Raw genomic sequence first — 24925 nt, forward strand, 5'->3', positions numbered from 1 at the left:
TATTTGTTCCAGTATTTTATTACATAAAAAGTTGATTGTCCATTGGAAATTTTTCACAAAGTGCAACCACATCTCGTGTAGTATCATTAACAAACTTTTTTTCTGAGGACAGCTGGTTAACTTAGAAACTTAAATTATGGCACTAGAACAGAGAAACCACTAAGCTGAGCAGTGACAGGCAACAGCCATTCAGCTGCCATGAAAGCAGATGGTTTTCCACGTACCTCTGTACAGCACTGAATAAAAAAAAGAATAAGTTACCACCTTACTTGTTGAAATTAGTTTTAAAGGTGGTAACTAAATGTTGTGTATATAGAACCAAAAATCTGTTATTGGAAGTCTGATGAGACTCGAACATGCAATCCAGCATCTGCTGGGGCACTTAGAGAACACTAATATCCTTAAGGAACTGTTTGAATATTTTTATATATGCATGTCTGTATGTGATACTGTGTTCAGGCCTCTTGAATGATTAGCAAATAACATCTGCTTATGTTACACTGTACCAGGACGAGTGCTAGGGTCTGAAAGACCTACTAGTTTGAAAAAGGAACATTGGTTCTTTTGGAGTAGAGTTATGAATTGCAAAACCTGAGAACGGCTGGTGAAGAAGTTCCATCTTCAGGAAAGACTGCCACATTATACTTACTAGCAGATTTAATTATTGGTTGAGTGTAAAGGATGAAAAAGGGAGAAAAAAAAACCCCGGAAGACAAAGAAAGCTACTTGAAGGCTTTAGGTCAAAAAGCAATCATCATGTCATTACTCCTATTAAAAACCTAAAAAAAAACCCCAAACACTAACTAAGCTAGGTGGCACAAAACATCCCTGCACTTGGAATAGGCGACTTAATGACTCAAAACAACCAACAAAACAGCCTGGACAACCAGCTGGCTGAATTTCAGCAAAGCTGCCCCCCTCTTTCTAACTATTAAGGGAAAAAGATAGCTATAGCGTAGTACTGTTTCTCCTCTTTGGCTGATTTTCTTTTGGATTATCTGTATACTGTTTCACATTGCTTATTTATTTAGCTCAGGAAGAACACAATTTGATCGAAAAAGAAATCATATTTATGTTTCACAATGTCAGGAAAATTACAGAAACTGCATTTCCACACATTTCTGATCATATTCTGAATTGTCATCTCCATACCATAGATTTAAGTTGTAAAAAAACCTGAATGAACCTCATTACTATTTTGTAATAATAGTTTTGTCTGACCTCTGTTTGTCTCTTGAGATGAGAAGCAATATTTTTTAAAAGAAGGGAAGTGCAAACCTAGAACATTTGACAAAATGGTAAATTAATTACAAACAAGAAAGGGACTGCATATCTCTTCTCAATGCAATGCAATATCCAAATGTTTACAGACTCTTCTCAACTCTGCTACACATTTAGATTAATAGTAGAATGTAAAAGTAATACAGTTAAACCTGAAGAAACACATGATTTTCATTCTTCCACTCAAACAGGCACAGACCTGTTTAATGAAGTGTGGCTGAAAAGATTTCTTTAATCCTAAATTCACACAAATACAATTAAATAAACCCAGTCACCTGACACCTTCATCAACATCATTTAGTCCTTATGTACAGCAACCAAAGATGAGTTTGTCTCCCAAATACCTAACTAAACGTGTAATTACTTTAAAGGTTTTACTACTCTGTGAAACAGTAATGTTAGCGACATCTTTTATTTTAGAACAAGTACTCAGTAAGTCACAATTTCCCACTTTTGATACTGAAGTATTCCACAAGATCAACCATTATGGTTCAATTAGGACCTGCTATCCAAAACACTTGGATTTTAGCACCTTAAATAAAGAGTCAAAGTAACATCTTAGTAGTATCAAATGAAGACAGTTAACACCGTGCTCATCCTCTGCAAAATGATGTGGACCATACATACTGGGTGCATTTAGTCCCTAACAGACAGTAAGGCAGAAAGGAAACCATTCTAAGCAATGCATTCGACTGAATACAACCTAAATAATAATAAAACCTTCCCAATTACACAAACTCTTTCAAGGAGAAATCATATTTTCTCCCATACATCAAACTTCATAGTATTTAAAGCAAATGTTCAACCATATCAGCCAGGAATCTGTACCCATGAAAAGAAGAAAATCCGGTTATTAAACACTAGTAAGTGATATGTCTAATTGAAAGTTTAACTCTGTACTGTAACTAGTACTTCTTCAAAGATTTAAACAAACCCTTAAACCAGTAAAACAAATTAATTTCAGGGTTAAAGCTATTTCTTCTAGCTCACTGTGTAGATAATGGGGCATACATAACATCTGGTTCCACAGGCACAGTTCTTTGGCAGCGGTAGCAACCCGAATGCCGTAATTCTGACTGTTCCTTTCACACCGACACTGCTTGTATGGGTGCTGTAGCACCACAAACATCCCAGCATCACTTGTGATGGATGCGGAATCTCCTTCCTGCGCTGACCTGGACCGCATTAGCTGAGTACCTGCCTAGCTTCTGTCAAGCTTCTAACCACTCCTGTGCATTTCTTGGGACAAACAGAACAGGTTTTGTTCATTGTGGACACTGGCAGTCTAACCAGACATGCCCTAAACCCTGTAATTTCAGGCATCTTTGGCCACCGTAACGCTACTCTTTGCAATTTTAGGCAGTTTTGCCAACTGACTCTACCAAACTGGCTTCCGAGAGAACCTTCCAGCGCTGTACTCTGCTATTTAACAGCAGCTATGAATCAATGACCAACCTGCACACCCAAGACGGACGCAGCTACTACAGATGAACATCAGCATATTCTGAGACTGTATTTCTTCTTTTCCACTTAAAATTGTTTGTGATGTTAGACACACAGATTTGTATGTTAATTTTAAACAACAACAAAAGCATAAAAAGTTACAAACTAAAGTAGTCAATTGCTGGCATTAAACATTACCCTTCCTGTAACTAAACAAATGGCCAACATTAATAAGTAAACTGGTGAATTTCAACATAAAAGTCTTTCAACCTCAGTAATCTCTGCATCCTTCCTTCCACTCCAATAAACCCAGGAATTGTACAGAAATTTAGTTTCCCTTCAAGCAGCAGCAGAGCAGTATCCAGTCTGGTTAACGCGTCCATCATAGATCCTCTCTCTGTTTGGTTGCTCGGTTGTCCTCTTTGATGCCATTAGATTTCTTGTCTGCATCTTTTTTCTTCTTTGCTTTTTCAGGTTTTGTTTTGTTTTTCCCTTTCTCATTTTCTTCTGCTCCTTTTCCAGGATAAACCTGACCTTCCAGAGTAACATCTGCACACCTTTCTTGATTTATCAGAAAGTCTTTGATCTCCCAGGCGTAACCGCCATCGCGTAGCATAAAGATGGCACGATTTGAGCCAACAATAAACCTAGAGGAAAGATACATTTTTTCAGTTAGCTCTGCGCATTTCAAGCTTTGCTTAAGTTTTGCTTAATTCAGAGCATCTCCACGACAGATGCATACATTTAAAGGCAAGAAGCTAGCCTTCTTGCCTGGGGATGGGGACAAGAGAACAATCTTCTAGCACAGATAAGAATAAAACATACCAAGTTTGCAAATGACAAAGAAGGAGTAAGAATACAAAGAAAACTTAAGAACTAATTTGACACCATGTAAAACCCACTAAAGGGCATTAAATTTGCTTTATATACTTAACTGCAACCCTTCACAGCCTCAATACAAGAGTGCAACATTCACGTTTCAAAATGATCCTTCCTCACAGACAAAAACCAAATCTTTTAGCCAGAGGAACAAAAAGCCTTTTGTGGTGACAAGTCTTCTAAGTGTGATGCTTTCCATCAAGCACATAAAGGCAAACAACTGCAGCTAAAACCGATAAATAGCTGACATGTGATGAGAGAAAAAGAAACTAGGCACTAGGCTATACAGGCATCACGTGTAAGTGTTAAAAAGATTTGTGCACCACACCAGAATTTTTGTAGCTTGACTTAAATCAAACTGGCAAATAAACTGATACAGATTTGAAGAAATAGTGATGGGCAACAGAGGTGGGGAAGGGCACAGGACAGTTTAAAAGATTTTCAGGAAGAAAGAAACAAGAGTTCTGTAAAAGCAAGAACTTTATCCTTTCACACAACACTTTACCTTTGCACATCATAGTTTGCATTGAAGAGACTGCCCTGCCACAAGCTAGTAATTTCTTCTGTCTCCTTTTCTGTGGGATTTCCCGACACAGTGACAAACATCATCAAAGTCTTCCCCTTTTTCGTCAGCTTCAGGATACTTTCAGGCTTGCCCGGATCAATTTTTGAGAAATCTATTGGTGCTGGAGGCCTCTTGTGTTCAGGAAGATCTCCCTCTTCAATGTCATCATCTTTCTGTTTTGAAACAGAAAAGGATGCTTTAAATTCAACTGTTCCACAAAGATGTACTTTTTTGGGAATTTCCCATTGTTTGGGATTGCCTTGATAAAGTATTTTTTAGTTAAATGATGGAGATTCTCAAACCAGAAGAAAGAGTGAGTTTTGTTTCAGGACACTTCACCAAGAATGTTCTTTCTATGCACAACCCTCACCTCAAAACAATGCACATTTTCATACTGACAGGCAGAATCTCATTTTACCATGTGCTGAGAAATATTTCAGCCTCAAGACTAATTCAATACAGCTCTATCTAAACACCTTTTTTTTTTTCCATTTACTGTTTCACAGGAATTTATTAAATATACAAGATGAACTGACAAAGTTGCACTAAAAAAGCCTCATACACACAAACTAAAAAGCATTCATCTACATATTGCTTTCAGAGGTCAAAACTCACTTCTGGGAATCACGTGATCACTTGAGAAATTAATTTTCCTTGTTTAAACAACTAAAACCACAAGAATTCAGAGCTTCAATGTTAATGCCACAGGAAAACTTTTATCAAAGGTTTCATGACATTTCTGATGCACAGATGCAGCTCATAGTCTGACAACATAATCACCAAGAGTAAGTCACTCTTGGAAAAAAGAAAAAACCTCTTCTTGACTCTGCTGAGGTTGACACGACATTTAAATATTCGGAAAGGCAGAATTCAAACTGCTGCCCCTTAAAACAGCTTGCAACAGAGAGGAGTGAACATAGTGACAACTTACATTGAGCCAGAACTTGATTTCTTAAACAGTATTTTTATGACAGAATGAAAAAGTAAAAAAGAACATAAAACCCAGGAAGTCTTACACAGGCATCCACACAAGGACTTATAAATCAGCAGGAATTAAGGCAGATATTTTAGGTGGTTTTTTGACTTCAGGCATTTAGTGAAAACATGCATTACTCCATCAGGAAGATGAACCACAGCAGTATATAAAGTTACTTCCTTCAAAAGCCTCAAAGGTCAGAAGCTGATCTTGATTCTTAGATCTAAGTTCACATTACCTTCTCATCTCTGCACATACAACTCAACAAACTCAACATCATCCTCTTACAACATCCCACTACAGGGAGCATCCCATACTCTGTAATAGTTAAAGTTTCATATAAGTGATCTATGTTCTTTTCCTATCTCAATTACGTACCATTTGTTGTCTTTCTGACAAAAAGTTTAAAATTTAGTTACCACAGAATAAAAGTTGTAGAAGCCTTAGATTTTACCCTTTCTTTCCTTATTAGTTATGTATCGCTTTCCATTTTGCAAGTCTGAAGCATGCTTTCAAGTAGCTCACATGCCTTTGAAAATTCCACATTAAGTGAATTGAGAGCAGAGAGAGCACATGGAAAGTCCCACTGTCCTCACTAAGTGGGAACAAGACTTATCTCAGAGGAAGCTGGAAAATGCTCATATCAATAAAATGCAATGAAAATACAAAATTTTACATAACTGAATGAAAAACATTTTTCAGAAGTAAAAGCAAATCAATCCTAATTTCAGACAAAACCAGCTCAATTTCACAGTTTTGAAAGGAAAAGGCAGAAACGAATGTTTCCAAATACTCCTTTACATAACACAGAAATTGACTTGACTTTAGTGACAACACAATCTAGTAACCTATATTACCTATTTTCCCCTTAACTATCCAACTAAATGCTCATAAAGCTGTTATTACAGTTTAAATAGAAATACTACAAGCAGCAGTCAAAAGCTCCCTTACCGACACTTCTTTTCTCGATCCTGTACAAACTATCATGCAGTTTTCTATTTATAAAGCTACCTACAAAGTAAAAGGCTGGAAGAAAAGTGTAAGCTTTTGCTTTGAAATGTCTAGCAGATTAATCAAAATAAACAGTAACATGAGACTTGAGGGAAAGCATTACACAGACACAGTAATAACTATATATTACTTCTCTTCCTCCTCCCCCCTGCTCCCATTCTCATGCATTTCTCATCAATGCCCTAGATTATTTTTTTTTTAAATATTAGCAATATAGGACACTTAATTCCTTAGTCTATTCAACAATCAACTCAGAGTCAAGCCTAAGAAACCCTGAGCTTATAACAATAATGAACTATTTAAAGAATATGACATTTCAGCAACAGAAAGACCTCCAGACCAGATTCTCAGTTCTGTTTCCAGCTCCTCCGGACTCGAGATTGCTGGCAAGTCCCTTTCCATGCAGGAAATCCCTAGGTGGCTTCCTTCAAGCTCCAGCTGTGCAGCTGAGCTGCTGAAGCAACCTCCATCTCTTTTTCCCGTTCCCCATGCTCACTTCCCACTAGATCAGTCTCCCATTTCACTGGGCAGGCATGCACATGGTTGCACCAGCACAGTGCAAGGGGCAGCACAAGAGCATGAACAGAGAAGTGGCCGCTCAGCCCCTCGAGGCTTCTGGCTGAACCCAAGGATGTCCCTTGGTTTCAGCCAGGACAGAATCATCTTCTTAGTAGCTGATACGGCACTGTGTTTTGGATTTAGTAGGAGAATTACGCTGATACCACACCGATGTTTCAGTAGTTGCTAAGCAGTGCCTGCTCAAGTCAAGAACTTTCCAGTTTCCCATGCTGTGCCAGTGAGGAGGTGCACAAGGAGCTGGGAGGGAGCAGAGCCAGGACAGCTGACCCCAACTAGCCAAAGGGATATTCCGTGCCATAGAGCATCGTGCTCAGTGTGCAAACTGGGGGGAGCTGTCAATCACTGCTCAGGGACTGGCAGTGGGTGGTGAGCAACTGTATTGTGTCACTTGGGTTTTTTTCCCCCCCTTGGGTTTTATTCCTCTCTCCCTCTCCTCTTCATTACAATTATTATTATTCTTACTTTATTTCAATTATTAAACTGTTCTTGTATCAACCCATGGGGTTTACCTGTTTCTGATTCTCCTCCCCATCCCACTGGGGGCAGGGGAGTGAGCAAGCAAGTATACGCATGATACTTAGCTGCTGGCTGGGGTTAAACCATGACAGGGTGTTACAGCCACCATCCTCCAATGCTATTAGGAGTCATCTCACTCAGCTGAAAGTAGCAACACTTGATTCTGTACAGATCTGTGCCCTGTGCCCCTTACTCCCAAGCGTAATTCCTGCTCTTCCCCAAATTCATAATGGCCCCTTTGTTTGCCATCCCACCCCATCAAATCCACTCATGCCCTTTCTTCTCTATCCTCTAACTACCACCCCCTCAAGTCTTTCATGTTCTTTATATGCGTCCTGACTACCATCACGCAGAGTGGCATACAGCTGACCATCCCAAAAAGCAAACAACTGTTAATTGTTGAGCCCCTGCTTCAGTAACTTTATTCTCCTCGGGCTCTGGCTATATGTGCATTTCCTCAGCGGCAACGCAATCCCAGCCGCTCAGCCACATCTGCACACAACATGGCTACAGGCATTTGCGCAGCACATGGCAAACTGGATCAGAGACCTGCTCCAGCTAAAGAGGAAGAACCCTGACCAGCCTCCTGACTCTGCCTGCCACATGGCTGGAACAGAATACACAGCCAGAGAGTCACGACAGCATTAACTGGAGTCTCCTTTTTATCCAGGCACCTGATTTGCAAACTCAGAGATGCTCATCTTTTAAGATTTTTCCTACAACGCCAAATTTGGTTGAAGTTGGCCAATATTATCATTTAAGCCCTGATTTTTTAAGCAGCTGGGACTACCTGGTCCTCAGCTGATACCACTAACAGAAGGGTGAACTTGGAGCTTTTTACATAATTTTGTTTGAAATTTTAACTCACTTTTCTAAGAATCTCCCTTCCTAAAGGAAGGTACACAGCAACAGTCCATGGGGTGAACAAGTCCCTAACCTGCCAACCAGGTCCAAGGCTGACATCCTTACTTTGCACAGTTACTTTACCTACATGAAACATACAAAACCTACCTCTCCACCTCGATTTACGGCTGTAAGTGGCATTACAAGAGACAAAAGTTTTCACTCTGTCATTCCTCCAGTTTTGGGGCAAGACATTCTGAGGAACTGCTGAGCACTCTGGCATTTATGAGAAGAGGATGAAAGCCAAGGTAACTCAAAGAGCTGAACAGTGGCATGCCACCCAGGTGGAGAAGAGCGATGGGGAGCTGTGGAAATTACGGCAGTGGGTGTGAAGGGGGATGAGAGAGGGATGAAGTCAGAATCAGTTGTTACCACGAGGAGTGGCGAAGAAGAAACGCAAACCAAGAGCCCTCGGGGCCTACTCCGCAAACGTGGAGCGAGTGGCTCCCCTGCCACCCACACTCGGTCACGGGACGTGCACCCCTCGGCACCCCCAAACGGCCACGGAGCCGGAGCGGGCCGCCGGCACGGGGCGCCCGGGGCTCGGCGCGGCCTGAGGGCTGCCCCCCCCGCGCCCGCTCGGCCCCGCTCTGCGGCCTCCCCGCACAGGAGCGCGGAGCCCGGGCGGCAGGAATCCCGCAGCCGCACGGTGCGGGGCTCCCTCCCGCCCGCTCTGGGCCAGCGGCCCCGCTAGGCCCGCGGAAGGGCGACCGGGCCGCCGCTCCTCCCGCCTTCCCCCGGCGGAGACGCCACGCAGAGCGGCCTCCACGGGCCGGCAGCGCAGCTCGCTGCCCCACCGGCCGCAGCCGCCGGGCCCCTACGCGGGCTCCGGGAGGCGCAGCCCCGCCACGGCCCCCGGCCCCTCCCCACACCTCCCACTGCTCCAGCAGCCGGGCCATGTCCGCGTCGTTGTAGTCCCGAATGTCCTTCTTCTTGGCCGGCCCCGCCCGCCGCTTCCCCTCCGGCTCGCCGGCCGCGGCTGCCGCGCACAGCCACAGCGCCAGGCCCAGCAGGGCCCAGCCCGCGGCCGCCGCCATCTTCTCCCGGCCCTCGCCGCCGCGGGAAGGCGGCCCCGGCTGCCTTAAGGGGCGGGGGCAGCGGCGGGGGCCGGGCGGGAGGAGGAGCTGGGGGGAGAGAAGGGCCGAGAGGGCAGCGGCGCGGCCATTACCCGGCTGCTGCGGCTTGAGGGGAGGCGGCCGCGCCCGCAGCGTGGCCGAGCGCCGGGAGCGAGCCGGGGCGGGGGCAGCACGGCGGGCAGCCGCTGCGATGTCGCAGCCGGGGCGGGGGCAGGGGCAGCACGGCGGGCAGCCGCTGCGATGTCGCAGCCCGGCGTGTGACGCGCTGGCCCGGCACAATGCGCCGCTTCAGGAGGCCGCGGCCCGGCCCGGCCCGCTGCGGTCGGGGGCCGCGCTGGGCACCGCCCCTGCAGGCCCTGGCCCAGGCTGTTGGATGAAAGGTGGACATTGTCGGGCTTTTTTTTTTTTTTTTTTTAAATAAAAAGTATGACGGACCAGCTCCTGGACTGTAAACCGTGGGATTTCTTTTCCCTGATTTTTTTTATTAAAGCAGAATGGTAACCGTGTGCATTTGGTAACGTGTGAGAGGCACTGGGCCCGTTGGCACCGAGTCTTCTGACTTTTAACTAGTACCTCAGCAATACTGTTTTTAGAAGACTTTTGAAAATAAAACTGTTTGTTACTAAAAACTCCAGAACATCTGACCACCACACAAAACATCAAGAGACATGGCTTTTTCTTTGTACTTTTCCATTATCCAAAACGAATTATACAGATCGATGCCTTCATAGCCTTATTGCAGTCTTCATTTTTCGCCTCATGGAAGCTGTTTTAATTATAAATAGCACCGTCTTCCCTTTGGCCTTTTAGACTTGTACTCCAAGAAGTTTGCACTTGGGAATTGAAGGAGGCGTGATGGTAACTGCTAGTGGCAGCTAGTAACTGTGGCTGGGCTGGCGATGGAGCAGGGCCCCTCTCCATCCAAGAGGAAGCACTGAAGGGGCAGCAGGTTCAGAGCAGAGAAACTCATTCCACAGAGTGACCACTCCAACCCCAGTTCTGTTCCTGTATGTTGTCCTACAGTGAGCCAGGAGCCCACTGCCCTATGGGCACAGCATGTAAAAACCCAAAAGCAGGCAGCGGGCAGGGCGGTGAGTTCGGGAGGCTCTCCGCAGCTTGGATAACCCTTGGAAGTGGCAAGATGCTGAAGGGCTATGCAGCCTGTGAACGCCAGGGAGACGTGCCACATGGAGCAGCAGCTTGCCAAGTGCGCATGTAGCATGAGAAACAGCAGAGGAGGATGTGGGATCCAAGACTTCAGCACCCTGATAAACAACCAGCCTGGTCTGCAATCTCCATACAGAGGGTTATCGTTTTATAACATTTCAGACATGCTGCCAGCACGCCTGAGAAACAGGAAGCAGTTAGGCCATAGCTATTCGTGGAGCTTGTTAAATGTACAGTAACTGAAATGGGGTTTTAATCAAGTACCTTTCACAAAGCTGACCAGTAAGTCACTAATGAGCACATTTGCTCAGTGATTTCTTATTAAATATAATGAACATCAGGTATACTATATCAGCTTGCCCTGATTAATGAGGCTTTACTAAAATATGTTTCTGGTAACTTTTGTTATTACTGGATCGTGCGTACATTCACTGGGAAATAAAGACTAAAGAGTCCATTTTGGAATGCTGGGCTTACAGCATAAAATGTTTTCATTGAATTTCTACTGGGAAATATTTTCTTCAATTCTGTTTTTTCCTATTAAACAAACCAAGCCAACTTTGACTTTCCTTAATATCTGGCACTGCATTCAGATGTGGATCTCAAAAGTAATCCAGTTCTCTTTAGAAGTGAACAAGTTGTTCAGTATATCCAGCACTGCACCAAACAACACTACACGTTTCCTTGTCATGCATATAAGAGCTTTAATTTGAAAGGGAGATGTTTTATTCATGCTTGGCTCTGACCTCGCAACTATCTCTGTTCAGGCAGAATTCTGTGCCCAGGAAGAACTTGCCCAAAGTATGCTTTGTGGAGTCAGCTGCAGGACAAACACCTATTCAGCCTCTGTACTCTGCTGTTCTTTCCCATGCAAGAGACAAAAGCAATGCAGCTAGAAACATGGATCACTGACAGCGGCAAATTAAACTGCATTTTATTTTTACTGAGGCACACTGTGTTTTGTTCAGAACACCTATAAAATCACACAAATATGTTTTTTATAGCTTAAGCATTTTCATATTCCTTAACAGTTTTTATAGTCCCAGCAGCTAACACTATTATGATTACAATACAGAACATATCCAGTAATAGATGGTTACTTTCATTGTAGATTGCACAAATAAGGTGTTTAAGGCTTTATCTAGTAGCTTAAAGTCCCATCTAGTCAGGCCAGGAATGTCTCAAGCTGTGGCTGTCATTTTTACTTCAGCAACACACAAATTTTACTAGTAGTACTTTAAATTACAGTGTTACACCTTAACAGAAAGGCAAATCTACCTCCCCCTGTTGATGTAAATCGTTTTCATTATTGAGTAGGGTTGGGTCAAGCTGTAAAGTGAGAGGATTCAGGATGTTCTAAATTTCTGTTAATTAAGTTTGGGATGCTCTTTTTTTTTTTTTTAATATAACCTGTATTTTTTGAACTACATTTGTGCAAAATATATTTCCCATACCATTATTTCTTATGAGTTAGGAGAACAATGTGCACATATTTTTAACTGCCAAAAGCTCCCTCAAGTCTTCGCTTGCGGTGCATTTTTGTGTGCAGTTTTCTATTTTAAAGTGGATTCTCATTAGTCACATTTTGCTTTTCTTTGCAAATACAGTACTGTAGGGTCTTAAAGCTTGTGCATTGACATTCCTTGGAATAAAACCTTGGAAAGAACAAGGAATTTGACTTCATCAGGGAAAGGGCAGCGCCTTCTTGGAAGGACGTATAGATGAGTAAGAGATTAAACTAACAAGATCAGAAGATCAGCCCTAAGCATGAGAAGGGAGTATGAACATGCAAGGGCTACCTGCTATCGACACATGCTGTGTCTGGAAGAATTAATTTAACTCTGCTAATAAAAGAGGATGTCTAATAGTGGCTCAGATGAATGAGGTGTTGCAAAAGGCAGCCTTTTAGTGATTACTTTGAATGTCTAAAATGATGGAGGTTTGGGGTACAGCTGTGCTCTTTGTGCAGCCTGATAGATATTAGAACTGCTTTTGCACCTACTGGCTTAGCAAAGGACCAGGACAATACTGTGTTAAACAATACGGAAGACTTGCTGAGTAACAGATCGCAGAAAACCTGAAGCAAGTTTTGAGATGACCTAGCATTCAGAGCATTCTTACCCTGTTTAAAAGCACTATTGTACATTTTACAGAATGTCAGGATATTCTGAGTTACTTCCAGTAAAACATTGAAAATAAATGTTTTCATAGGTCAAATTATCTTAAGTACCCTAAATGTTCCCCTGCAGAGACAATCTAATGCGAGCTCTCATGCGAAGACAGTGCATGTGTTCGTTCAGACCTCCAAATGCCACCACATTCAGAGAAAAACTTGAAAAAGCAGACCTGAACATGTTCTCTTTAAAAACAACCAGAATATTTCTAAATTTCAAGAAGAAAATATTTTCTTTTTTCTAGAATATTTCTAAATATTTTAGAATTATTTCTAAATACTGTTACTAGCAGCATAGTAAGCAAAATATGTTGTCATCTAGAGCATGAACATTTGAGTGATTCAGAATGATTTCAGTCCTCAAATGAATTTCATGCATAAAGCAAGGACACTCACTTGCCATCTATTAAGAGAATGCAGATTTTTGTTCCAGAGCTAGTCACACTTTGAATTCCTGGGTCCAGTTTGAAAAATTAAATCTATAATTCAAAATTCTCCCAAATTAGGGGTTAATTACTGTGATTTGGACAGGAAATTCCAATTCAGGTACTAACTCTGAAATTCAGATCCTTGAATTCAGGTTTGACCACAGAATAAATCTTTACCCCAACTTTATGCTATCCTGTGCATGCACATTTTATAGATTAAAACTGATTGACTGAATGGAGATGTTTGATAAATGACATGTTAGCTTTGTGTCATTACCTCTCTGATCATATTTGGGGAGAGGGTATGACGCCTGACTGTCTAGTCAGCTGCAATAAAGCTACACATTTTAATCCTTAAATTCAGAAACACCACAGAATGTTCCTGTTAGTACTCATCTTACTGCAATATTTGCTACAGATCTGTGCTGGTTAAAACTATGTACTGGTTACACAATTGAAAGTTACCCTATTAAGAAAAGAATTACATTAAATCAATGTCAAAGAAGGTTTACGCAGTTCCCACAGGAATTCCATTTATAGTCCAATTTCCACAATCTAAGTGAAATTAATTTTGTAGTCCCAATTTAAGTTTAGGTTTACAGGTCAGTTTTGGCACCCACATCTAATGTAAGTAATACATTACATGAACTTCTGATGAATTAAAGGTGCTAGACTTAAACCAGTAATGATCAGCCGCTCTCCTTATAGAACACACAGGCACAATGAGAAAAGTGTAGGATCACAGATTCCTGTGAAAGCATCTAGTAAATTTCTCTCATTATATATATTTTAAAAAGGAGGGAGAGGGGGGAAACCCAAACCCTTCTGTAGAATATTACAGCTGCAGGACAGAACGTACTACCAAAAGTGCAATTCAGGAAGGGTGGGCCCTTGCACATTTTGTTCAAAATACTGTGTTCTCCTTTGATCTCCAAAAAAACCTGCAGACCTAAGAGTCTGAAGGGAGGGTCGTGGATTCCTGTTCATGCTGGACTATTCTAATCACTAGCATTTACCACTCCTTCATTAAGTGCTTCTGAGTTTCAAGCCAACTGACGTAAAAACCTGCACCTGGCCCTTCTTGCCTGCTTCAGGGAGGGAGAACGGGCGCGAGGAGCTACGCTGCACCCAATGCTCTCCTAGGCACTAGCCTTGTAAAACACGAGGTGTAGGATGGATATCTGGATATGTAGATGGTAGATAAGAACAAGAACCAGAAAGCCACTACTGGCCGTATCAACATAAAATATGACACAGCCTTCCATTCCATGCAAGAGGAGTTTTGTGGCTGCATTTTTTTCATAAAAATGTGTCTTCTTTCCATGTCAATGTATTAAATAACCATGGTAACAGCAGGGAACAAACAATTGATTATATACGGTAAGTGATGAAAACAACAGCACAATAAATAGTGAATAAAAGGACAACAAAAAACCCCGCACTTTTGCTGTTATTATCTTTCAGTTGAGCAACAGGAGCTGACCAGTATTTTAGACATAACTGAGATATTTATATTACTGGTATCTATGTAATAACTTTTTTTCTTACCTTTGATATTATGGTTTTGACTATGCCATACTAAAAAAAATAACCCACCACATCAAAACACTCATCTTAAGCTCATCTGTGAAAGCCCACCTATTATTCTAAAAAGCTACTTATTTATACACAAAATCATTTTCAAAGAAGAAAAACCAAAACTTGCAACTGTGTTTGCATTCTGCTGTCACAAGTGACCAGTTAACTGTTCCTCCAGATCTCTAGCGGTCTTTTTTTGCTACACACAGACCAGTTCTCAGGTTGCATCCCCAGTGTATCAACCATGATTACCTCTGCAGACCTGAGACAGACTCAGACCTCGCAGTTTTAGTCTCTCATGAAGTAAAGACTGGAAGTACAGACCACAAAACACTTACTTAGCACGAAACTATTTAAGACAAAATAGATCTTAAAAACAATAAACCAGTCAACACACTCACCCTTCCTTCTGTATGACTTACCATTCCATCGCTGCAGAGGGGAAGGCCCAGCTTCTTCCAGCCTCTTCTGCAAAGCCTACCCCTGTGTTAAATTATTTCGTCCATCAGTGTCAGCCGACTTGATCCTCCTCTGACTTTCAGTTCTCATTGGACAAACCAGCTGTATCCCTCGGAACTGGAGCTATCGTTCCTGTAATTACCACCTCAGGGGTTTAGTCACATACGGCTGACACAGGGGAACCACTGAATTGCCTTTTATTCCTTCATCAGCCAGCTCCCTATTAAGTTAGATCGATACATCTATACAGGAAAGTAATATAAAGTAGTGTAACCCATTGTATAGTAACTTCCCCTCACCGACCTGGCCACATACGGTGTTCATAAAATTATTACAACTTGGTATTCTTCGGCTATTACTCAACACTGGCTACACTGGCAAAAATCAATTCTTCCTTCACAAAAAAAGATTTTACTAAGCAATAAAAGGGCCAAGTCCTGTCAGATGATTCAGGAAAGAAGACTTCAGCTTCCAGTTTCTGTTGTACTAAGCACAATGCAAAATAAAGATCAATGTGATGAAAGAAGAGCTCATACAAGTAAGCCAATCTTCTGTACACTACTAAGCCACATTAAAAAGCCTTTTAATCCCTTGTATCTGACAATGCCTGCTGTTTTGAACCCCAGAGAGTTATTTCATTCAGACTTTTGTCAGTGGAATCTTTTCAAAGCCAAGCACGGCCACCTGATTTTCATGTCTTCTAAGTCTTTACACCAATTCACAGAGCTGCCCAAGTCCTGTGAGTCACCTTTGGACTCAGCGGCTATGAAACAAATGGGTATGCACGCGTTCTCCTTGAAAGAGGATGTGCGAAAGATGTATGAAAGAAACACCCACCCCAAACATCACTGAGTAAAAGCTTCCTCCTAAATCACATAGATACATCTACTGGAACTTTAAAGCATGTAGCTTAGCTGGTCCTCAGTTCTACTCAAATTGCCGGATTCAAGAGACTCTGCCTTTGAGGCTGCCTTTTACAATAAAACCATGTATTTATGGTCAAATAATAAGCCTGGCAAGCACAGACTGTGAGTGATGCTGAAGCCAGCTATGACAGGTGTACTTATGAAGCAACAATGCGGTCTGTAGGAAGACTCTAACAGGCAGCTGCTCCAAGAAATGCCTCTTCCCGTGTTGAAAATGACCAATTGAGGTGCTATTTTCAACATTATTTTTTCAAACAGCCAAAGTCTGGTCACTCACTCTTCATCATACATTTCATATGCAGAAGAGCTGGACACCCAGGGCTACCACTGGAGGAAAAGGACATCTGGTAGGACTGCCTTGGAGATGGTCCACAAGCAACACCTATTACATGATAATGATTACTGGCTTTGCCCCTTGCTAATATTGAGGCTGATGAGCACCGGATTGGTCTCACGGACAGATTAAAGGAGCTCAAACAATATTTGCTTTATATTATAGCAGTTACTAATGCCTTTGGTGGCCCTGTCAGGAGCTAGGAACTGCCGTGGGTGAGGGCCTAGCTGTGTTCCTGGTGTGGGCAGCTGGGAGGAAGGTAGGTGGAGGAGCCACAGCAGGAACCGTCCAAAACACAGATCTCTCCACTTTGTCCTTGGGGAATGGCACAAATCATATGGAACATCATGGCGGGCGGCAGCATCTAAAAATGGAAAAGATTATTGGGTCATTTAACACCGCTGCTAGCCAGGGCAGAGACCTACGTTTTTAAAAATTAAATCTTTCAAACCCTAATTAAATTTAGCCAATCCTCATTAAAAATAAAGTAGGTTAGTATTTATGAGAGGCATTCCTCGTGCTACATAATCTCCCAGTGCCTCATTTGAGGACATATCTGGAAATACTTGGAAACACAATTCAGCTGGCTTCTCCTGCCCATTGATTTTTATTTTTCAGCCCACTCTGAAATCATTCCTATTTATAGTTTTGAAAATGAGCTGCTGGCGGTAAGCCAAAATTGTTTAGGCCCAAATCATGACCTTCCTTTAAACTGCTATAATCTGACTCAAGTAAACAGAATTTCCCTCACGCAGTTTCTGTGAGGAGGGATGGGTGGAGAAGTGCCCTATTGTCGACACACCCAAAGACCAGCATCTGCCCCTTTCCTCAAGCCCAGCTCTATGGCCAGGGTTCCCCCCACCCCCCAGAAGCACACATCCTGTTAACCCTCCACTTCCACATCTGTGCTCATCCCGCTCACGTCATGCTCCACAGGGCCGCCAAGGAGGCCAGGGGTTCCTCTAGCTAGCGGGTGAGAATGTGTACAAATAAACTCGTCTGAAGCTCCTTCAATGTAAGCAGTCCGTGAGAAGGGCGCCGTTTCTGCCGGGACACTTGGATCTGGCCTGCCAGTGAGGAGCTGGTCTGATTCTCGTTTATTTCAAGGTCACTTACAGCCCTGCCATAGCAGGACATGAGCATAACGGTGAATTGGGCTAAATGCACTCCTGGATTTCTGTAGCCTGCTAAATGCATTGTAAACGCCTAGAATGAAGCGGCTAACTTAAAAGTCTCATTGAAAGGAGCAAAAAGATGTTATTACTTGGCTGCAGCTTAAGCTGCGGCAAAATACATAACAAATGTAAGATGTGGTTTCAACACGAACTCTGATTATTCAGGATTATGTTGACTGAGACAATGAATACCAAGAGAGAATCCGATGTGTGGGGCATAAACATCCTCATCGCCGTTATTTACCAAACTATACGTTCCCTTTGGAAACATCCCAGGCAGCATTAAACCCATCTTCTTGTAACTTGTTCCAGCCCGATTAGTAATTTTAATTTTATTATTGTGTAATGGCATTGGCGTTAATGCCTGAGATGTACTGAGCATCACATCACATTTTAGTGACGAGAATTGTCGAGCGCAGTTCCCGATGTGCTGCAGGCTGGGCACAGGCTGGAGGAGAGTCTTTGCCGAGGCGTTCCGAGCACACCGGGGTCAGTGGGTGTGCTGCCTTCCCCCTCCTAAACCCCAACCCCGGTAACCAGTCTGCATGGCAGCGACAGAAACGGGAGGGAAGCACACCGAATGCACCGTCATTGGCTTACAAAAATGGGTCAAGCCCAGCGCGGAGGGAAATATTTCCATGTCAATAAAGATGCGGTAACACCACCACCACCCCCCCCAGCCGTTCCGACGGCACCGACGATGACTAGCGAGGGGCTGGGCTCTGCAGCTGAGCCCCCGCAGGCTGAGCCCCCCGGGGGCGGCGGGGGGACCCTTCCCCCAAAGCCCACCCGCCCGCCCGCCAAGGGCGCTGGGCGCTGCTGCCCCGCCGAGCCCCGCCGAGCGGCGGCAGGTCTGACCGCAACGCCGAACTCACCTGGCGGGCTGCCCGGCGCAGCGGGCCCGGCCGGCGGGACGCCGGTGTCCCGGCGGGCTGGGGCGGAGGGCGGTGGCTCAGCGCCCCCCCCCTCCCCCGGCATCTCCTCGCTCTCCGGTACCCGACTGCGCGGCGCGCTCCCGCCCAACCGGCACGGCCGCACCGGCCCGAGCCCATCCGCTGCTCCTCGCCGGCTGCCCGCCGGCCTCCCCCTCCAGCCCCCCGCCCCGGTGCTTATTTATTCACCCAGCCCCCCGCAGCCCGGGGCTCGCCTCCCGCCGGCGGCAGCGCGCCTGGGGGCCGCGGGCGGTGCCGGCCGCTGCAGGGCGCTGCTGCCCCCCGCCGCCTGGGAGGAGCGCGGGGCGGCGGGCGGGGCGCGGGGCGCGGGGGGAGGGCAGGATTTAAACGCAGGGCGGTGACACCGCACAAAAGATTTCGATAGGCTTAAGTGAGGTTACAGCAAAGGCAACGGGGAGGGGGGAGCCTCCCTCGGAGCCGTGCAGCGTCTGGCTGGCAGATCCGCCGCAGCCGCCGCTTCCCAGTAGTTTGTCTGAAAGCCTGAGAAAGGGAATTTAAAAGAAGATTTCCTTCTCCCCCTGGTTTTTTTTCTTTTTTTTTTTTTTTTTTTTTTTTTTTTCCCTGGGAGTTGGCGACTCAGCCAGAAAAGATGGCAGGAGGAGCGCAAGGCCGGGCGGGTCGCAGCATCCGCGGCTGTAGCCCGGAGCCACCACCCTTGTCTGCGGGCAGCGCCTAAGTCGGTGCGGCGGCGGCGGCGGCCACAGCGGGAGCCGGGCGAGGAGGGGCCGGCGGCGCCGAGCCCGCGGGGCGCGCGGCATGGAGCGCGGCGGGGAGCGAGCGCGCGGCGGCCGCGCCGATGACCGAGGCAGGAAGGAGTGAGGCAGCGGCGAAAGGAAGGGGCACGGGTCCCGCCCGCCCCCAGCGCCCGGATCCGGTGGATTTTTTTTTTTCCCTCCCTCTTTCTTTTTCTTTTTCTCCTTGCCCCCCCCCCTCCGCGGTCCCGCTCCCCGTCCGTCCCCCCCGCGCTCCCCGCGGTGCGCCCTCCCCTCGCTGTGGCTGTGGCGGCGCGGGGCGGCGGGCGGCCACACCCTCGGCGGCGCTTCCTGCCGCCGGCGGCGCGGGGCCGGGGGCGGCACATGGTGCGCAGCCGCCGCCCCTCCGGCCCCTGCGAGCTGCGCCCGGCCGGCGCCCGCCGAGCGGAGGAGCCCGGGGGCGCAGTAGCGACTCGGAGGGCTGCGCCCCAACTCCGCGCGACTGCCGGGCGGCTCTGAGGTATTCCGGCCGGTAAAGGGAACTTTGCGCAGGATCCCGCCGCCGGGAAGCCGGAGAAGGTGGTGGAAGGGAGGGGAGCCAACGTGCGGGGGAAAAAGAAAAAAAAAAGGAAAAAGGAGAAAAAAAAAAAAAAAGAAATAACGTTTTCAGCTCCACGATGCCGGAACGGGGCCCGGGGGCTCCCGGCCAGCGCCGGCCCGCCGCGGCAGCGCCGTAGGGGCGAGGGCTGGCGCCGGAGCGGGGCGGGCGCCCCGGCGGAGCTCGCTCCCCGCAGCAGCGGCAGCCCCGGCGCCCAGAGCCCTCCCGTGCCTCCCGGCCATTGATGGAATGATGTTGCGGAACAGGCAGAGCGATCCTGCCGGGCTCAGTCGGGACTGCTCGGGCGGCGGTGGCAGAGACGGTGGCAGCGGGGTAGCGAGCGGCATGCGAGTGCCCCCCCGGCGCTATGGCTAGCGGTGGCTCTGGCAAGTCCAGCAGCGAGGTGTCTGGCGGCGGCATCCCCAGCAGCAGCTCCCTGCAGAGGAAGAAGCTCATCTCTATCTGCGACCACTGCAAGATCAAGATGCAACTGGTGGCCGATCTGCTGCTGCTGTCGAGCGAGACCAGGCCGGTGAACACCGAGAGCCTGTCTGTCTTCGGTGAGTCCTTCGAGAAGTGCAGGGACACGATCATTGCCAGGACCAAAGGACTCTCCATCCTGACCCATGACGTCCAGAGCCAGCTCAACATGGGACGCTTCGGGGAGGTGGGGGAAAGCCTGATGGAGATGGGGGAGCTGGTGGTCTCCCTGACCGAGTGCTCTGCCCACGCTGCCTACCTGGCTGCAGTGGAGACTCCGGGGGCCCAGCCTGCCATGCCTGGCTTGGTGGATCGCTACAAGGTGACCCGATGTAGGCATGAGGTGGAGCACGGCTGCGGGGTCTTGAAGACCACCCCTTTGGCAGATATGAGCCCTCAGCTCCTGCTGGAGGTTTCTCAGAACATGTCCAAGAACTTGAAATTCCTGACAGACGCCTGCGTGCTGGCCAGTGAGAAATCCAAGGATAAATTTGCTAAGGAGCAGTTCAAACTCAGTGTCAAATGTATGAGCACCAGCGCCTCTGCCCTCTTGGCGTGTGTCAAGGAGGTCAAGACTTCACCCAGCGAGCTGACCAGGAACCGATGCGTCTTGTTCAGCGGACCTTTGGTGCAGTCTGTCTATGCTCTGGTGGGCTTTGCCACTGAGCCCCAGTTTTTGGGTAAAGCTGCCACCATCAATCCGGAGGGCAAAGCTGTGCAAACTGCCATCCTAGGAGGAGCCATGAGTGTGGTATCTGCTTGTGTGCTCCTGACCCAATGCCTCAGGGATATAGCCCAACACCCCGAAAGTAGCACCAAAATGAGCGATTACAGGGAAAGGTTGAGGAACTCAGCTTGCGCCGTCTCGGATGGTTGCAACCTGTTATCTCAGGCACTAAGAGAAAGATCTTCACCCAGGACTTTACCGCCAGTGAACTCCAATTCTGTGAATTAACCCCCACATGTTCTGTTTAGATCCCAGTCACTGATAAAGGAAAATAATATCCCACCTCCTCACCCCTTTTTGGTATACCAAAGAATTTGCTTGGATGAGCCCAATCCTTTGATTTCATGTGGTGAAGAAGCAGAACATATTCAAACTATACGTACTAATAAAAGTAGCCAGTTTGGGCTTCTTTTTATTTTACTTTAAAGGCAAGCAAGTATCTGCAGATAAATTTTCCTTTATTCAACAAGGTCTTCACACAAATGGTAATAACTGTTTAAAAGTTTGGGTTTTTTTTTTTTATATGTCGGGAGGTGGGGGCATCTTAAAAAAAAAGTGGGGGAAAAAAAGCTTTAATCGCGCTGGGTGCGGTTTTTAAAGTTTGTCTTGTCTTGTCTTCCGAAATTTCCCTTCTAAATTTTACTGTTCGGTTGTGCAGGAAAAAGGTTACCTCAGTTCTCACTCATTTAAAAAAACTAAAAAAACCAACAACACATAGATGATGGATGTAGCTACTATTTTGTTTGTTTCTGTTTTGTATGACTTTTTTTTTTTTTTTTTCATCAAGTGTTAGGTTAGAAGTGCATTTGGTGTGTAGGAGTGGAAGGACTGGAGGTTGTGATTATGTTTTCCATGTGTTAATTTCCAAACTGGGGGAAAAGCTACTGTGAGTGTTTAAACAAACAAACAAAAAAATTACACTATAACAAAAGTGATTTTTAATTTTTTTTTTCCAATGTCAGTTTTTATCTTGCATGTACTGGAGTATTTATTTCATCTATTAAAATGTTATGTTTCTCAGATGTCTTTCTGTGAATCTCTTAATACTTGAATAATTGAACAACGAGGCCTGTTTGCATTGTAAGTCATTTCCCCCAGGGAATGGGTGGTACAAATGTAACTAGTTCTAGACAGCAGCATACAGGCTTCAATTCAGTTCTTTTATTTTCATAAATCCTGTCCCTTCCCAGTACTACCCCTCCTCCTCAGGACGCCTCTGACAGAGATGCTCTGTGGTTGTGTTTATGGCAGGCTGGGCAGTGCTGCGTGGATTGGGGTGGCTCTGCCTGGTGCTGGCGGCTGGTGCGGCAGGGCATGGGCTGGCTTTGTCTGTCTTTGTCAGTATTTGGTGTTACCTTGTGAGAAGTGTTTGTATTTTAACTCCTGCAGATGTTGCGGGCCATCTGTGTTACATTTGTGAGTTTCCATATTCATTTATTTCTCAAAAAACTTTACCCTGCTGGATAGTCCTGCTGGTTTGTGTGTCTGCTTAGGATTGTCAAGGTTTGTCGGAGTGGGACCTTGGATTCCTCAGAGGTTTCTGTTGGAGCTCCTCAGTGCAGATTTCTGTCAAAGTAGTTTAAGTTTGATGATGTAGATAACAGGAAAAGTTAGTAACTTTTGAGGCCCAGTCCGCCTCCAGTTGAATTGCTTGGGAATTGCGAGTGGGCCTTGGGGTATGCTGCGGTAGCTCCTGTGATGGCAGTGTTGATTTTTTTTTTCAGCCTGGTCTTTGTGGACCTGTGGAATCTGTTGCCTTCTATATGTTCCTTGAAAGGTAAATAGGAGAGTGAATCTTCTGGCAAGGAGGCTTTGTTTATCTGCCCAGTTCCATTGCATAATTGGATGTTGTTGGTTGGTTTGGTTTTTTATGTCTGCAAATTGAACAATGTTGAAAGCTATTGGAGAATGTACCTTAAAAATGTTGTTACCATGTTTTAAACCTTTACTGTACAAATACTCTTCTATTTATTCCTCTGAACAAGTAAACTTTTTGGTTTCGGATACAAAACAGTCCTGGAGTAGCGAGAGGTCTTCCTTTTTATAGCATTATTGTTTCTCTTGCATGTGGTGCTTTTAATTTCAAAAGGGAGGGAAACATTACTGGGTAGTGGACAAATACATCATGTTGAAGGACGTACGAGCTAAGCTTATATATCCATATCTTCAAAGTTAGAAAAAATAATTCCTTGACTTAAGTTGAGTGGACCCTAGTATTAAGTTTTGTTCATTTTTAAATGAAACTTACCTGCCTTCGGTGAATTGCATGGTTAGGACTTTTCTTTGTGAAAAATCAGTCCAAGCTACATTCCTTTGGGGTATGATTTTCTCGCTACGCTGTTTCTGATGCAATATAAGCTTTCAGTATATGCTGCAAAGGCATGGATGTCTGCACCTATATGGCATATTATAAAAGTTCTCTCACTGTTTTTTCCATAAATAAATAAATAAATACACACAGTGTTCTAACTTTCACATAGATGCCTCCACAGGTATTTCCTCAGAGGCTCTCTCAGCCCGGCATGCACACAACGTTTTCCCATCTGGATGGCAGGAACAGCTGTAGGACTCCGGAGGGAATGACAGGAGGCCAAGGCCATCTACAGGGAGGTCCTGTGCCTCTGTGGCATTTGCGGTTGTCCGCCCAACCGTCCTTCGTATCTCCCTGCCTTGTAGCATGTCTCTGTGGAAGCCAAGATACCGTCCCAATCTACCCTTCCGTCTTTTCCGCAGTTGCGTCGAGGGGAAGGAGGAAAAGGGGATTGTGGCAAACGTAATGCTTTCAGGATGTGCTATCTCCTGTGGCTGCAGACAGGAGGTGAGGAACGGGCTCCACCCTTCCTTCGCATAGATCCTAGATGGTGCAGAACTTCGTGTGGGACGTGCGGAGATGGTGCTGGGCAGGCTGTGGGGCAGCGCTGCTCCGAGAGGGTACAGGTACAGGATGGCATCCTTTAGCTCCAGTTCCTTTAAGTTTCTGTGACCTACCTTTGTGAGGCCTGCTTCCAGATACAAACCAGAGGGTTCTGAAGGGCAGCTCTGTGGAGTGTCTGACAGGAGGAAAAAAAAAAAAAAAAAAAAAGAACATCCCACTGGCTCTTTTGATGTTTCTACTTTTTTGGTGCTGCTGAACTAATTAGATTCTTTTTGATTCATTTATACATTATTGAGGTTATATGGATCAGAGTGCAGCCTCCTTATTACATGTGCATGTGAAAGGCAATATATTACTAATAATGATAGTGCCAGGATTTGTTGTGGTAAGATTTTGTTTTAAGTGGTTTAGTGCAATTTTTGTTTTAGCAAGGATACTGCAGATTCTTCCCCCTTTTTGATTATATTTTAAAGTGAAGTACATGCATATATATATATAAATAAATATGTGTTTCCTTTCCCCTTTTTATTTTACTTTTCAGTGAAGGAAAACAGACTGCTCTAGGTCTCCCTTTGATTTTGAGGTGTGTGGGGTTTGGGGAGATTCAGTTTCATAAAATGAAACATGAAATGTAGCCAGGCCATGATTTTAGTTAACAGGCTGATTAATATATATATATATATATATATATATATATACACACACAAGTAGTAAATTCACCGAGTAACTTACTGTAACATTTTAAAATAACTGTCATTTTTAACACTTCAAAATATTCAACCATTTCTTTCCAAGGTAGAACTCACACAAAGGGACCCATGTGCTCCCTGGTCTCAGCTTCAGAGAGTATCTGTCAAAATCTGTGCTATTCATGTAATTAGCACAGCAAAGTTAGGGGAAGAAAAAAAAGGCTTTTCATGCTAACAAGTACAACTGTTTTTGTGCACTCCGAGTAAATGATTAACAGGAAAAAGTCTATATAAACATATGCACATTGTAGCATTTTCTGAGCCGAAAGTATGCAGCTCCACTACTAAAAATGCTGCAGTGCCACGCTTATAAAGACTTAAATGTATATTGTGATAATTTATTTGGAGTGTACTCGTATAGAATATTAACTCTGATATAAAA

The 24925-nt window shown here is 45.2% G+C and overlaps 2 protein-coding genes across 2 annotated transcripts; one reads left to right on the top strand and one right to left on the bottom strand.

Moving 5' to 3' along the window:
• On the bottom strand, window positions 1–9233 carry MESD (mesoderm development LRP chaperone). The gene is made up of 3 exons (XM_055715717.1): window positions 9026–9233; window positions 4109–4341; window positions 1–3371 (listed from the first exon to the last, which is right to left on the bottom strand). Exons 1-3 carry the CDS (start codon window positions 9188–9190, stop codon window positions 3107–3109), a joined length of 663 nt encoding a protein of 220 aa, XP_055571692.1. The 5' UTR covers window positions 9191–9233; the 3' UTR covers window positions 1–3106.
• Window positions 9234–20012: 10779 nt separating this feature from the next.
• Window positions 20013–21941, top strand: TLNRD1 (talin rod domain containing 1). The gene has a single exon (XM_005436596.3). It carries the CDS (start codon window positions 20080–20082, stop codon window positions 21145–21147), a length of 1068 nt encoding a protein of 355 aa, XP_005436653.1. The 5' UTR covers window positions 20013–20079; the 3' UTR covers window positions 21148–21941.
• The last annotated feature ends 2984 nt before the right edge of the window (window positions 21942–24925 follow it).

This window comes from Falco cherrug, chromosome 7 (assembly GCF_023634085.1).
Source record: "Falco cherrug isolate bFalChe1 chromosome 7, bFalChe1.pri, whole genome shotgun sequence".
Taxonomy (NCBI): domain Eukaryota; kingdom Metazoa; phylum Chordata; class Aves; order Falconiformes; family Falconidae; genus Falco; species Falco cherrug.

What these genes read in the sequence shown, in the direction of transcription:
- MESD (XM_055715717.1), bottom strand. Translation starts at nt 9,190, where the DNA reads ATGGCGGCGGCCGCGGGCTGGGCCCTGCTGGGCCTGGCGCTGTGGCTG. An exon ending in GGCTGCTGGAGCAGTGGGAG is followed by an intron (nt 4,342 to 9,025) that starts GTGTGGGGAGGG and finishes GTTTCAAAACAG; the next exon opens with AAAGATGATGACATTGAAGA. An exon ending in GCAAACTATGATGTGCAAAG is followed by an intron (nt 3,372 to 4,108) that starts GTAAAGTGTTGT and finishes TCTTTCCTCTAG; the next exon opens with GTTTATTGTTGGCTCAAATC.
- TLNRD1 (XM_005436596.3), top strand. Translation starts at nt 20,080, where the DNA reads ATGGCTAGCGGTGGCTCTGGCAAGTCCAGCAGCGAGGTGTCTGGCGGC.